This window comes from Halichoerus grypus, chromosome 1 (assembly GCF_964656455.1).
Source record: "Halichoerus grypus chromosome 1, mHalGry1.hap1.1, whole genome shotgun sequence".
In the NCBI taxonomy this organism is placed as follows: domain Eukaryota; kingdom Metazoa; phylum Chordata; class Mammalia; order Carnivora; family Phocidae; genus Halichoerus; species Halichoerus grypus.
The window spans coordinates 144,386,272-144,400,898 of NC_135712.1; the positions used below are offsets into that span (position 1 = coordinate 144,386,272).

Below are 14,627 nucleotides of genomic sequence, written 5' to 3' on the forward strand. Positions count from 1 at the left end.
CTTCTCTAGGACGGCGGAGGGCGCCACGTCTCTGTGGTCCTCCCTTCTTGGCCTGCGAAGAAACAGGGAGCCGAGAGCGCGTCCCGCTCTCCCAGACACACCAACCGCCTCGGGGCGCCGCTGTGGGAATGCGGGGGAGCGGGCTGTTGGGGAGAAGGCTTCCTCTGGGAATCCTCTGCCAGCCCTCTTCTGCCCACTGACCACCCCTCTCTGCCGCACTGCACTCGTAGGATGGATGCTGGTATGAAACAGCGCACACTTCTCTTGACATGCCTGTTCATAGATCTCCATCCCTTTCCTGGGCTCTGCATTCCCAGAGAGCAGCTAATGGCCTTGATCATCTTTGTGCCTCTAATATCCACCCAACGTCTAGCACCACTTATGGCCCGGTTTCTTTAAGTGCCAAGACTTACTTGTTGAATAAAGGAAGGAATGAATGTTGAACTAGATTTTCAGTTGAAGAAAGTAAGGCTCAGAGAGAGGAAATGGCTTATCTCACATCACACAGCATGCCAGGAAGCTAAACCTTTAAACGAAGTTGTGGAAATAAAAGTAGACCACCAAAATGAGAACAAGCAAAGGCTATTTATTCAGGGCTTGCTAGAAGCAAGGGAGACAACCACCATCACTTGCATTTGGCAGAGACTCTAAGTCGGGCAGGAGTGGGAAAGCTTTATAGTTAAAAAAAAAAAAGTGGGGGTGCGGAGACTTCACGTATGCTCTGATTGGAGATTGTTGGCATGGGGGAGCTAACTAGAAGCAAGGCATCTTAGGTGAGTGGTTGGGGGAGGATATTAATCAAATTCTGGTTGTTTGGGGCTGACTGCTACAGGGTTTCTTTTGGCTTCCTGGACTGGTTACTACAGACTGTGGGTCAGAGTTCTATTTTCCTATATGGTCTGGTCATTTTCCATTTGTATATATAGTCTCCTGGGATGAACAAAGTAAGAAGATGTCCACTTCACAGAAATTCCAGTCCAGAGGCTCAGATTCCTTTTAGGTCCCCAGGTATTGAGAGCTTACAGATACTACACCCTTGAAAAATCACAGAACAAAGGAGACCTCAGGTGAGATTCCTGATTTGTTGGCTTGTTTGTTTCTAAGAGGATACTGGAGAAGCTCATAAATGGACCCTAGTGAATAGGCTGTGAGCACTGAGAAGGAAGCAATGAGTCTTACCCTGGGAAGAAAGATCACTAGGAAGGACAAACACACAACAAACGCTCCCATGGGGCGCCTGGGTGGCTCAGTTGTTAAGCGTCTGCCTTCGGCTCAGGTCATGATCCCAGGGTCCTGGGGTCCAGCCCCACATCGGGCTCCCTGCTCAGCAGGAAGCCTGCTTCTCCCTCTCCCACTTCCCCTGCTTGTGTTCCCTCTCTTCGCTGTCTCTCTCTCTGTCAAATAAATAAAAGATCTCTAAAAAATAAAATAAAATAAAAATAAAAATAAATGCTCCCATGGGGCGCCTGGGTGGCTCAGTGGGTTAAGCGGCTGCCTTGGGCTCAGGTCATGATCTCGGGGTCCTGGGATCGAGCCCCGCATCGGGCTTCCTGCTCAGCGGAGAGCCTGCTTTTCCTTCTCCCTCTGCCTACAGCTCTGCCTATCTCTCTGTCAAATAAATAAATAAAATCTTTAAATAAATAAATAAATAAATGCTCCCATGATCTTAGGGACAAGATGGAGAAAACTGCACTCAGTGCAAAATAATTATGGGAGTTTTAGCTCAGAATAAGGAGCCCTCAGATGCCTGATTATTAAGTCATGGTCCACCAGAAGGAAGGTCTCTTATGGTTCTGACCAGTGTTTTGGTTCAAAACTAAAGAGGGAAGAGATAATCTATTTTTACCCATATTCACTCATATATTTTTACTCTTTCCATTCTTCTTCCTATTAAACACACAGCAGCAGGCAAGGTCAAGGCCATGTCCTAACTGACCTGACCAGTAAAGATAAAACAATTCATTTTTAGATTCATACAATGTATTACTTATGTAAACAGCAAAAGTAAGAGTATCCAAACATGCCAGTCCCCAGATCCTTGTCCCACACACCAAAAACAATGACACCAAAAGGGGACTCAAGGACTGCAACGTCCTTGGTGAGGAGCCGATTTTAGACTGTAGCTAAGCAGTGTTACAGTCTGCAGTTATATCCAGAAAGCCTCATACCTCTTCAGAATCTGAGAGGCAATGAGAAACTGTCTCATGACCGCCTCCCACAAGAAATAGGGAAGGGAGTGGGAGATGGGCTTGAAGGCCTGTAAAGCTCCTCTCATCCTCTCATGTTCTAGAAGGATCACAAGGTGATCTGCCATGACTCAGAGTAGCTGTTGTTCAAGCTTTTGCCTGCACAGCCTATGTATGTGCAAACTTGCCAGGACACCACGGTGAAGTCATTCCCCTACAACAAGACCTCCCAAATGTTTACACATAAAGATTCTCAGGAACGAACCACCACATAGGTCATCAGATACTCTAGTTGTACTGATAGAGGCTTGGGTCAAATACATTCCATGTGTCTTAGGCAACATCAGACAAAAGTGACTACGATAGGGCGCCTGGGTGGCTCAGTCGTTAAGTGTCTGCCTTCGGCTTAGGTCATGATCCCAGGGTCCTGGGATCGAGTCCCGCATCGGGCTCCCTGCTCAGCGGGAAGCCTGCTTCTCCCTCACCCACTCCCCCTGCTTGTGTTCCTGCTCTCGCTATCTCTCTGTCAAATAAATAAATAAAATCTTTAAAAAAAAAAAAAAAAGTGACCATGATAGTGACATGCTGTAGTATAACCAGGCCCACTGGAGACTGGACCATAGTCAGGCTCCTCATCCAAAGCCAATCCAGGTAAATAGGTCATTAATCCAAGTGAGGCAAGAGATACCGGCAATGACCCATACCCCACCTAAACTGGCCCGCAAAAGATCCAGGGCAGTATGATTGTCCATTACCACCCATGCTAGAGAATTTAGAACAATCGTTGGGTCTGTGAAAAATGTACAAGAAATCCAATAATAACAGCATGAGGCTAAAGGGAATAATTTCAATGTCCAGGAAGTTAATCTTATTCTGTTGTTTCTTGCTGAGACTGTTTCTTTCTGGAGTCAGTGGCTATTGGGAAGATTCTGAGAGTTTTTAAATTAAGATTATTTATTGGCTAGTTGTAAAATTGAGGGTGGTGACAAAAGCTAAGAGGGTAATGGTCCTTCCCTCTGCCCCTGACTTCCCAGGGTCCAATTCTTACCAACCAGGATTGTTCTTCCTCTTCTTTCACAGCCACATGACCATTATGACTAGTCTCTCACCTTTTCCCCGTCCTCTCCATGTCTAACCCACACGATAGGCTTAGACTCATCCCTGCTCAGAAGTTCCTTTCTTCTATAATTTAGAACATCCTAAAATATCTCCTACCCTCTGACATGTGGGTCATGCCAAGACCACCTTAGTTTTCACCTCATAATTCATGATCATTATAATCATTATCTATAATTGCCCAAATCCAGCAAGCATGACTGGGGTGGGGAGATACACTAAGTTTCAGTGTCCCAGGCCCCAGTTCTTTTTTCCTACTTGCAAATTCTAGTAGTCCAGTTTTCCAGGGATAGGCATAGGAGGGGAAAAAAGAGAGTGATAAGGGTTAATTAATGTGGTTTGTGTTTCCTGCAGCCAGTTAGGGCTTTCTCCCACTCCTGAACCTCATAAATAGACATTATACTTAAACGGGAGGTACACTTTTAGGTAATTATCACATTTGGAGCCCAAACAAATTATCTTAATTTGTACACCACTGACAGCTTATTGACAGGTTGTCCAATTATCTTTTTCAGTTTTTTAAGAGTTCACACTCTCTCTTAATAGCACCTCCTTCTTGGGGGATGATACAGGTCAGGAAAGGTCCAGCTAGTATCCCAGGTCACTGTCCACTCTTGGTACTTTCAGCTATAAAAATAGCACTATTATCTTATTGGGTGTGTTAGGGGAAGCTAAATATGTAACATAGGTGACCTAAGAAAGCTTGAGCAGTATTGTCCACACATGCTGTGTGGAAGCTAGTAGTGCCATACCCTGAAAGGGTGTCTACTGTAGTCCATGCCCAGCAGTATTCTCCATATGAAGGTGGGGAATCCATACAGTCTGTTTGCCAGGATTTACCAGGTCCAGTACCCCTACTTACGTGCTCCAGTTTCCTTTGCTACTCAACTGTGTGGCTGGCAGTCCAGTCACATTCGTCAAGCTTCTGTATGCTTCTTTCTGTATTGATGTTCCAAGAGTTTGCTGTTACTATTTCTCTTCTGTTTGTAGAACTTTAGCCATCATTTTAGGGTAGGTGTGCTAGTGACAATTTCTCTTAATTTTCCTTCATTTGAGAACATGTTGATTTAACCTTCATTTCTAAAGGATATTGTTACAGGCGTAGAATTCTGAATTGACAGTTCTTTTTCTTTCATCACTTGATAAACGTTGTGCCATTTGCAAATGACTTTCATGGTTTCTGATAAGAAATCCATGGTCATTTGAGTTGTTTCTCTAGGTGATATGCTGTTTCTCTCTAGCTGCTTTCAAAACATTTTTCCTTGTCTTTAGACTTTTCAAGTTTGATTACATTGTGTCTGGACTTGAATTTCTTTGGGTTTGTACAGCTAATTTTGATGAAATCCAATTTACCTATTTTTCTTTTGTTGCCTGTGATTTTGATGTCATATACATGAAATTTTGCCAAATTCAATGTCATAAAGATTTTCTTCAATGGTTGCTTTTAAGAGTTTCATAGTTTTAGATTTTGTTTAGGTCTTTGATATACTTTGAGTTAATTTTTGTATGTGGTATAAGGTAATTTCATTCTTTTGTAAGTGATACCCAGTTTTTCCCCCACCACTTGTTGAAATGGCTTCCTTTCCCCTTTGGTCTTGACATCCTTGTTGAAAATCAATTGACCATATAAGTGAGGGTTATTTCTGGATTCTATTCTATTCCACTGGTTTATATGTCTATGATGTTATGTTTACAGTAGTTTTGTACTTTTTCAAAGTTGGGGGGAGTGGACCCCCCAATCTTATTATTTCTCAAGATTGTTTTGTCTCTTTGGGTCCCCTTGCAATTCCATATGAATTTGAGGATCAGCTTTTCCAATATTGTGAAAAAAAATCTTTGGAATTTTGAAAGGGATTGTGTTGAATCTACATATCACTTTGGGTAGTATTAACCTCTCAACAATGTTATGCCTTCCCCATCTATGAACATGGAATGTCTTTCCATTTATGTTAAGTCTAATTTCTTTCAGCAATGTTTTGTATTTTTTTTTTTTAAGATTTTTATTTTTATTTATTTGACAGAGAGAGAGAGAGAGAGCACAAGCAGGGCGAGTGGCAGGCAGAGGGAGAGGGAGAAGCAGGCTTCCCGCTGAGCAGGGAGCCCGATGCCGGGCTGGATCCCAGGACCCTGGGATCATGACCTGAGCCAAAGGCAGGCGCTTAACGACTGAGCCACCCCCGCTCCATCAATGTTTTGTATTTTCAACATGCAAGTCTTTCATCAACTTGGCTAGATTTTTTCCTCAGTATTTAATTCTTTTAATTTCCTTTTTGGATTGTTCACTGCTGGTGTATAAAAACACAGCTCATTTTTATGTTGATCTTGTACCCTGCAACTTTGCTGAATTTATTAATGCCGGTAGTTCTCTTATGGATTCTTTGGGATTTTCTATATATAGGATCATGTCATCTGCAAATACAGTTTTCTCTCCCTTTCCAATTTGGATCTTTCAATTTCTTATCTAATAGCTCTAGCTAGAACTTCCAGTACACTGTTGAACAGCAGCAGTGAAAGTGGGTATCCTTGTCTCAGGCCTTCTGATTTTAAAGGGAAACTCTTCAGTCTTTCACCATTGAGTATATTAGCTATGGGTTTTTCATAAATGCCCTTTATCATATTAAGGAACTTTCCCTCTAGTTCTAGTTTTCTAAAAGACTTTATTATGAAAGGATGTTCAATTTTGTCAAATGCATTGTCTGCATTGAGATGATCATGTAGGTCTTTTTCTTTCATTCTATTATTGTATTATATTGATTTTGTGTTCAATCACCCTTATATTTCTGATATACACCCATTTGGTTATGGTGAATCATCCTTTTAATAGGCTGTTGGATTTGATTTGCTAATATTTTGTCGAGGATTTTTACATCTAAATTCGTAAGAGATACTGGCCTGAAATTTTCTTTCAGGTGATGTTCTTATCTGACTTTGGCATCATGGTACTACTGATAGATTGACTTTGATCTTGGGGTTGTGGGTTTGAGCCCCACATTGGGGCTCATTAGAGATTACTAATCTCATGTAGAGATTACTAAAAAAATAAACTTTAAAAAATAAATATTTGGTAAAATTCACCAGGGAAGCCAACTGGTTTAGGACTTCTCTTTGTTGGGAGGCTTTTAATTAGTGATTTAATCTCTCTTTACTTGTTACGGATCTGTTGATTCTATTTCTTCTTAAGTCAGTTTAGGTAATTTGTATTTCAGGGAATTTGTCCATTTCTTCTAGGTAATCTAATTTGTTTATGTATAATTATTGACAGTGTTGACATACAATTATTCAAAAGTGTTCTTGTATAATCCTTTCTATCTCTGTAAGGTCAATAGTTACGTCTCCACTTCTATTCCTGACTTTAGTTGTTTGCATCTTCTCTCCTTTTTTTCTTAGTCAATCTAGCTCAAGTTTTGTCAATTTTGAACTTTTCAAATAACCAGTTTTGATTTCACTGAGTTTTTCTATTCTCCGTTTCATTTATCTCAGTTCTAATCTTTACACTTTCCTTCTTTCTGCTGGCTTTGTATTGGGCTTGCTCTTCTTCTCTAATTCCTTAAGGTGTAAACTTAGGTTATTGGTTTGAGATATTCTTTTTTAATGTAAGCATTTACAGCTATAATTTTACCTCTGAACACTGCTTTCACTGTAAGTTTTGGTATGTTGGTTTGAATTTTCATCCATCACAAGGTGTTTTCTAATTTCTCTTGTGATTTCTTCTTTGAAGAAGAAAGCATTAGGAAGCTTGCACGTGGATTCTTTCAGACTCCATGTGTGTCTTTTTCCCTTATGATCTGGCTATATATCCTTATACACCACTGTAATAAATCTTAGCCATGAGTACAACTACATGCTGAGTCCCATTAGTTCTTCTAGGGAATCTCTGAATGCGAGGGTGGTCTTGGGGATTCCCGCAGATTGATATGAGGATTAGATTGCTTAATACACGTAAAGCATTTAGCACAATACTTGGCTCATGGTAAATTCTCAAAATAAGAATAGTGATGATTATAGTGACAATGGGGATGACCAGCACACAGCCATGAACAGAACAGGTGCTCAAGGTCAATCAATCCAATTCCCATCCTTCCCTCCATCCTCTCCCTCTATATGCACTCATATCTAAGCCTCAGCCCAATACCTTTATAATGGCATCTCAATGCTGGCAAGTACCTCAAGTTCAGCTTCCTGTTTGACACAGCAGAACAGTAGGGCCCAGAGAGGTAAACTGAAATGTCCTGGGTCATGTCATGAGTTGGTGACAAAGTTGAAACAAGAACCCAAGTTTGCCCTTTAAGTTCTATACTGACTTCACTGTCACCTGGTATATGTGATGCAGACGAGGAGTAAAATAATTAACCTGGGGCTAGGCTGTCAAGAACCAAGCTGCCATGGAGGCAGAACCTTAAAAACTAGGAAAGGAAAAATAAGGAACCTTGAAAGCTAGGAAGGAAAGGAAGGCATAAATAAGTCCAGCGCTAAATTAAATGAGACTATTATTTGATCTAAAGGCAGAGTAAAACAATTTCTCCCCTGCATCTCCATTTCGACATTACCGTTGTTGACTTCTGGGGGTGAGGCCGTGGGCAGGAAGCGGCAGGCGCTAAGGGAGCAGTCACTATCATCCAGCATTGGAACAAAGGGCAAACAAGATGCAGGGGATAGCCAGTACATCTGGACTAGAGAACCCCGATATAGAAACCGGACCAGGTAAATGGAACCCTCCTATCGGTGCACAATTGCTCAAAATTCTGGGCCATATGTGAAATGAGAAGACACCAGACGGGACCAGAGACCCGCTTGAGCCCTGTCTAGAGGCCTCAAACCATGGCCCACCCTCCCCACCTCCCCGCTCACCATGAAATGTGCAAATGAGGTGTGCAGGAAAGGGGCACAAAAAAATGTTTAAGGACAGCCGAAACAATGCTCCCGCCAGGCTTATGAGGTGAGAACTCTCAGGAATACGGTCCGGAGCGGTGGCTACGCTCAGCGCGCTCCTTGGAAACAGCGGCGGTGGCAGTGAAGTGGGCGTCCTTCCCCAGTCCCACGCCCTTAAACTGACTGCTCCTCAGACAAACGGACAGACACACAGCGCCTCGGTGCGAAGCCTAACCGACCGACGGACAGAGGGCACCTCGGCACAACGCACTGCCCGAAGCACCTGCCTGGAGACGCCGCGGCGGAGGCTGCAGGGGCGGAAGTGCGTCATCGCCTTTCCGGCCCTCGAACCCGCGCCCGCTCTAGCACGCCCGGAGGCCGTCTCTGCGTGTCGTTGGTCCTTCCGAGCCTCTCAGTCCCGCTTGGAGCTCTGTGCCACCCTCCTACGGAGCTGCGGCCCTAGTTGGGAAGGCTGAGGCGTGCCGCAGGGCTCCCGAGGTTCGCTCTGGGTCGCTGGCCACTCGGGAGGGGTGGCCGGGCAGCCGCATAGGCCGATTTCCCCGGGGCAAGCTAGCCTCCGCCCGGTAAGAGCCAGTAAGGACTGCCCCCGCATCAGTCCCTGCTCAGTGGCTCTAGGTGGACTGGACCAGTGCAGCGCAATAGGGCAGAGCTCCAGTTCGCCCTGAGCCGGCCAAGCCTGCGCTGTGCTGAAAACGCTTCCCCCGCCTCCGAGCCCTCCAGCCACATTGGCGCCTGAGTGGATCTGCACCCGTTCCTTGAACGGCCTGCCACCTACACTGAGCAGCACGTCCCGCATGCTCCCCGACCTCCACGTCTAGCCCCACCACCACACAGCACGCACCGACCTGGCTTTGTCTTCCTCCAGGCCTCCACTTCATCACCACCTAATCAGTGTGGCTTTCCTGACTCCCCACCCCACTTCCCGCTCTGTTCCTCTCCCTTGCAACACTTAACACAATTGTAATTAGAGAGTTGTTTAGGCAGTGATTTAATATATTTTCCCCTTCCTTAGACCATACACTCCAAGAGGGCAAGGGACCGTGCTCTCTGATTCGAGGTTGGTTATAGCAGAAGTTCTGGCCGTAAGTGCCCAGTAAATATCTGTTAATGGATAGATGGGGCTGTTCCAAGGAAGGAGGGAATGAATAAGTATAGGTGAGAATGAATGTAAGGTGATGCTGCGATCCATTAAAAACTGGGGAACAAAGTTCAACTCATGGAAGTTGGCCCACAAGTTCTGACTGTAGATTCTAAGGCAGAGGAGATACTGATGACGTGCTGTGGTTGCCCTAAGCAATCAGAGAGGACTTCCTGGAGGCAGAGTGTGGACATTTCCAGCTCCCCACAAAGGGGGGCTGCACAAGGCAAAGGGAATTCACTCTAGAGGACATGTGGAAATCTGAGGAAACAGAGTCCCTATTTGTGGGTCACTTAGGAAGTTAAAGAGTAACCTGGGGGTTATCAGAACTAGTTGAATTGAGACTGAACCTCACATTATGGCAACAATGGCTTTAGAGTCAAAGGCACAGCTTTCTCCTTCTTGGGCCTGCTGGCAGGGACCTGGCCTGACACCTCACAAAAGGTCCCCAGTAAATGGTCAGCTTACCTCACCGAAGCCAGGACAGCTGTGAGAGAAAGTCCCCACTACACTCTGAACCTACATCCTCATCATGAAATAAAGCAATTGGTTTGAAGTCCTTATCATCTCTGACATTTCGTATTTGTAAGACTCCCAATCTGCCCTTGCTGGACAAGTGTGCAAGCCAATGGGGCCAGGAGGCCCCAGGTTCAGGGACTGGAGTCTGAACCTCTGCTTGAAGTGTCGCCAATCTGGGAGGCTCTGAGAATCATTTAAAGATGAGGAAGGGAGAGATATGAAACTTAATAAGTGCTTGGTGCATTTCTGCTGAATGAGCTAACAAATTAATGAATAAATGAATGTATGAGAAAATAAAGGTGTGAATGGTCAGTAAACCACACGGGTGGAGTGGGATCAAAGAAAGCTTTGTAGACTCATGCTGGAGCTGAGTCTGAAAAGATCAGAGCAAATCCTAAGCTGGTGAGGGGACTGTGACCATAGCTAGAGGCTTCTTTCTGGGCTTCCTTCTGGTCCCACCCCCCTCCTCCCACCAGGTTGCAGCAAGCGCTAAATCTAAGAGAACACTTTGCCCCCAGATACTGTCTCGCCAGGGTTATTTAATAGAACTTACAGCTACAGGGCAAGGTCCAGGTGGACAGACCTTTTCATCCCCAACTTGTCACAGCCTCTCAAAAGCTCTCTGGCACCCAGAGAACAGTGTGTCCAGAGCTCAACCCAGAAAGAGCATAGCCATGGTGCTATGGGGTCTGATGCTGGGAGCCCTGCTGGTGGTCACCGTGGGGTGCCTGTGTCTGCTGGGGCTGCTCCGGCGACGCAGGCCCCAGGAGCCCCCTCTGGATAAGGGCTCCATACCCTGGCTGGGCCATGCCATGGCTTTCCGGAAGAACATGCTTGAATTCCTGAAGCACATGCGGGCCAAGCATGGAGATGTGTTCACAGTGCAGCTAGGGGGCAAGTACTTTACCTTTGTCATGGACCCCCTCTCCTTTGGCCCCATCCTCAGGGATGCACAGAGAAAACTAGACTTCGTGGAGTATGCAGAAAAACTGGTGCTAAAGGTATTTGGATACCAGTCGGTGCAAGGAGACTACCGGATGATACACTCTGCCAGCACCAAGTACCTCATGGGGGACGGCCTGGCAGACCTCAACAAAACCATGCTGGACAACCTGGCCCTCGTTATGCTGGGGCCCACGGGCCAGAGTCTGGGTTCTAGTTGCTGGCGTGAAGATGGCCTCTTCCACTTCTGCTACAATGTCTTGTTCAAGGCGGGCTACCTGAGCTTATTCGGCCATACAAAGGACCAGGAGCAGGACCTGCAACAGGCAGAGGAGTTATTTGTCCAGTTCCGCAAGTTTGACAACTTGTTCCCCAGGTTTGTTTATTCCTTGCTGGGGCCCCGGGAGTGGCTAGAAGTGGGCCGGCTCCAGAGTCTGTTCCACAAGACACTCTCTGTGCAGCACAACTTGGAAAAGAATGGCATCAGCAACTGGATATCCTACATGCTTCAGTATCTGAGGGAGCAGGGAGTAGCCCCAGCCATGCAGGACAAGTTCAACTTCATGATGCTCTGGGCCTCCCAGGGGAACACGGGCCCAACCTCTTTCTGGGCCCTCTTGTTCCTGCTAAAGCACCCAGAAGCCATGCGGGCTGTGAGGGAGGAGGCCACCCAAGTCCTGGGGGAGGCCAGGCTGAAGGCCAGGCAGTCCTTTGACCTTGACATCAGCGCCCTGCACCGCACTCCAGTGCTGGACAGTGTGATGGAGGAGACGCTGCGGCTGGGGACTGCACCCACCCTCCTCAGGGTGGTGCACAGTGACCATGTCCTGAAGATGGCCAATGGACAGGAGTACCTGCTCCGAAGTGGAGACATCGTGGCCCTCTTCCCCTATCTTTCAGTGCACATGGACCCTGACATCCACCCGGAACCCACTGCCTTCAAGTATGATCGCTTCCTCAACCCCAATGGTAGCCGAAAAGTGCACTTCTGCAAGGCAGGCCAGAAGATCCACCACTATACCATGCCGTGGGGCTCAGGTGTCTCCATCTGCCCTGGGAGGTTCTTGGCCATCAGTGAGATGAAGCTCTTTGTCCTGCTCATGGTCACATACTTTGACCTGGAGCTGGTGGACCCTGACACATCTGTGCCACCCGTGGACCCCCACCGCTGGGGCTTTGGCACCACCCAGCCCAGCCACGAGGTGCGCTTCCGTTACCGCCTGCGACCTACCCACTGAGCTCTGCCAAGGTGGCCGCGAGCCTGGCCTCAAGACGTCCCTTGGGAGTCTCCACCTCCTCCAGCCCCTCTGAAGGCCCACCTTTCCCTCGGGTTCTGTGGCATCGCCTACCTCTGTCCTGGTCGCCTTCCTTAGCTCTCTGACTTTTCCCAAACTTAGTTTGGGAAATAACGTGTACCTTGACAAGTCCTGCAGTACAGAAACTGGTTATCGTGAGTAATGGAGTGTCTTGCAAATGTTACCCTCCATCCTCCCACCTCACTTTATTATTTTCCTCGACGCCTATTCCACATCCTGTGGAATTCACGTTCGTCCAGAGCAATACAAGGCAAGCCTCGTGTGTAATTTTTCATTTCCTAGTTGACACATTTTTAAAAAAGCAAAAAGAAACAGGTGAAGTTCATGTTTATAATATATTTAACTGAGCCTAATATATCCAAAATATTAGCATTTCATTATGTCATCAATAAAAGAATATTAGTGAAATAATTTTACGTTTCTTTTTCTTGTGTTGCCTTCAAAATCTGGCATGTACTTTTTCCCCTTGCAGCGTGTCTCATTTCAGACCAGCCGCATTCTAAGTACTCAACAGTCACAAGTGGCTATTGGCTCCCGAATTCATAGAGCAGGTCTGGAGACATGGTGCCTTTCACGTAGGAGTTATTCAAGGTCCCTGCTCCATGCCGTTGTCCCCCCTCCACACCCCCGCCCCAGGGTGATCTCATCCCCTCCTCTGGTTTCCACAACCATTGCTGAGCTTGGAGCCCCTCCTACTTCCAGACCCTCATCCTCCCCACCGGGGTCCCACAGCCCCTCTGACTCAGTTTGGCTCACGTAGAACTCAGCATCTGTCCCCCACCTCTGCCCTGAATCACCCCCTTCTCCGGATTTCCCTGCCTGTCTCTGCTCAGGACACCACCACCCACCCCATCCCCCCAAGACAGATACAGAGGAGACACCCTCACCTCCCCCACTCTCACCCACAGTCATGCCCTAGTTCTGTCAGTTCAAGCCCCTGCAGTGTCTCTGAGACTGTCCCCTTTTCCCCACCCCCACTGCCATTCCTAGAGCTCAGCACTCTGCATCTCTCCGCCACCAGGCCTGTCTGGCCCTCTGTTCACCCCGACCTTTCTCCAAACCTTTCGCCTCTGATTGTCCTTCTCTCATTTTTCTGGCTCCCCATCCCTCCACACACCTAACATTTAAATTTTGCCACAGTCGGTCCCCAAATTTTCAACCCAGTGCAATTCAACATTGCCAACTTTGTCTAACGGAATGGTCTGTAAAGTAGAGTGGCTTGCTGTAACGGCCACCCCTGGTGCTGGCTGCTCCTGGAAACCTTCCTGGATCTCCCCTCTTCCATCCCCTGCCCCAGAACGCACTCCATCCCCTGAGGTTCCCCTAGCCCTGTTCACATCATAGCACATCTGTTATGTGTCATTGCTTTCTGTGTCCTGCTCTCTTCCTCCTGGCCCCTCCCTCCGACTGGAGCTCATAGGGCTTGGTATCTTATTGCTCCATCTCTGACCCCCAATTCCATAAATGGAGATTAAATGACAGAAAATTGACTCCATCTCAGCCGTTTTACTTCATGTCCTCAAATCATTTCCTTCCCCACCCTGGCCTCACTCAGCTTTCTGGCATGTGAGATGGAGACAATCCCATTGCCAAGCATGCTTACCAGGGCTGGGGGTGGGGAGAGTGTGTTGCTGCCGGAGCCCAGCTGCCCGGGACAGGAGGGGCAGAGGCCGTGGGAGCTGGCAGAGGGTGCTGGAGAAGGGGGGCCAGGCAGCATAGACCCCTGCAAGGATGCCCAGTGGGCTTCTCTCTTACTCATCTATCCCACATCTATGACTGGCCTCTTCCATTTGTTTTTGAGGCTGGCTGTTCTGTCCAGAGGTTTGGCAGGATAACAGGCTGTTAGAGTATCTCAGGGAGGGGCTGGGGCTGGAGGCAAGAGTCTGTGCCCACCAGCTACGTGACTCTGGGCCAGAGTCTGCCTTTCTCTGGGTCTAGCTGCCCCAAAATGATGATGTCTGAGCTCTGACTGGCTTGGAGAAGCCAGTTTATCCCATCCTGTTCCGCAAGGGGCCAGGAGCACAGGAAAAGTCACATGGGGAGCACAGGAGAGGGTGAAGGGGACTGAGAGGCTGGGAGCCACATGGGGAGCTTATCAACGAGCCTCTCCCGGCTCTCCACACGGCCAGGCCCTGTGCTGGAGCAGGTATTAGGATCGGGGCAAAGATGCAGGGCCTTCACACACTCCTGGGCCCTGCCCAGGCCTAGGTGCTATATCCCCTCCTTTGCCCCACACCCAGAGAAATCTGGACCAGGGGCCTGACCTGAGGGCCCAAGTCCATTGAGTCAAGACCAAGAGGTCTCAACTGAGAGTGACTTCGTGTAGATTTCCCAGGAACTTCATGTTTGAGGGTATGTCTGGGACCAAGGGAACCCTCAGTGGGTCAGGTTGAGGTGAATACAAGTATACCATCCCACAGTCATGGATCCCCACCATAACAACAGGCCTCCCAGGAAGCAGTGAGCACCCAGGATTAGAGTGTGCACACAGAAGCCAAGGCCTACCTGTGGGTACGGGAG

General features: G+C 47.4%; 1 protein-coding gene across 1 annotated transcript; it reads left to right on the forward strand.

Annotated features, from left to right (window-relative positions):
• The first annotated feature begins 9,485 nt into the window (after positions 1 to 9,485).
• On the forward strand, positions 9,486 to 12,512 carry CYP8B1 (cytochrome P450 family 8 subfamily B member 1). The gene has a single exon (XM_036080271.2). It carries the CDS (start codon positions 10,524 to 10,526, stop codon positions 12,027 to 12,029), a length of 1,506 nt encoding a protein of 501 aa, XP_035936164.1. The 5' UTR covers positions 9,486 to 10,523; the 3' UTR covers positions 12,030 to 12,512.
• Positions 12,513 to 14,627: the final 2,115 nt, after the last annotated feature.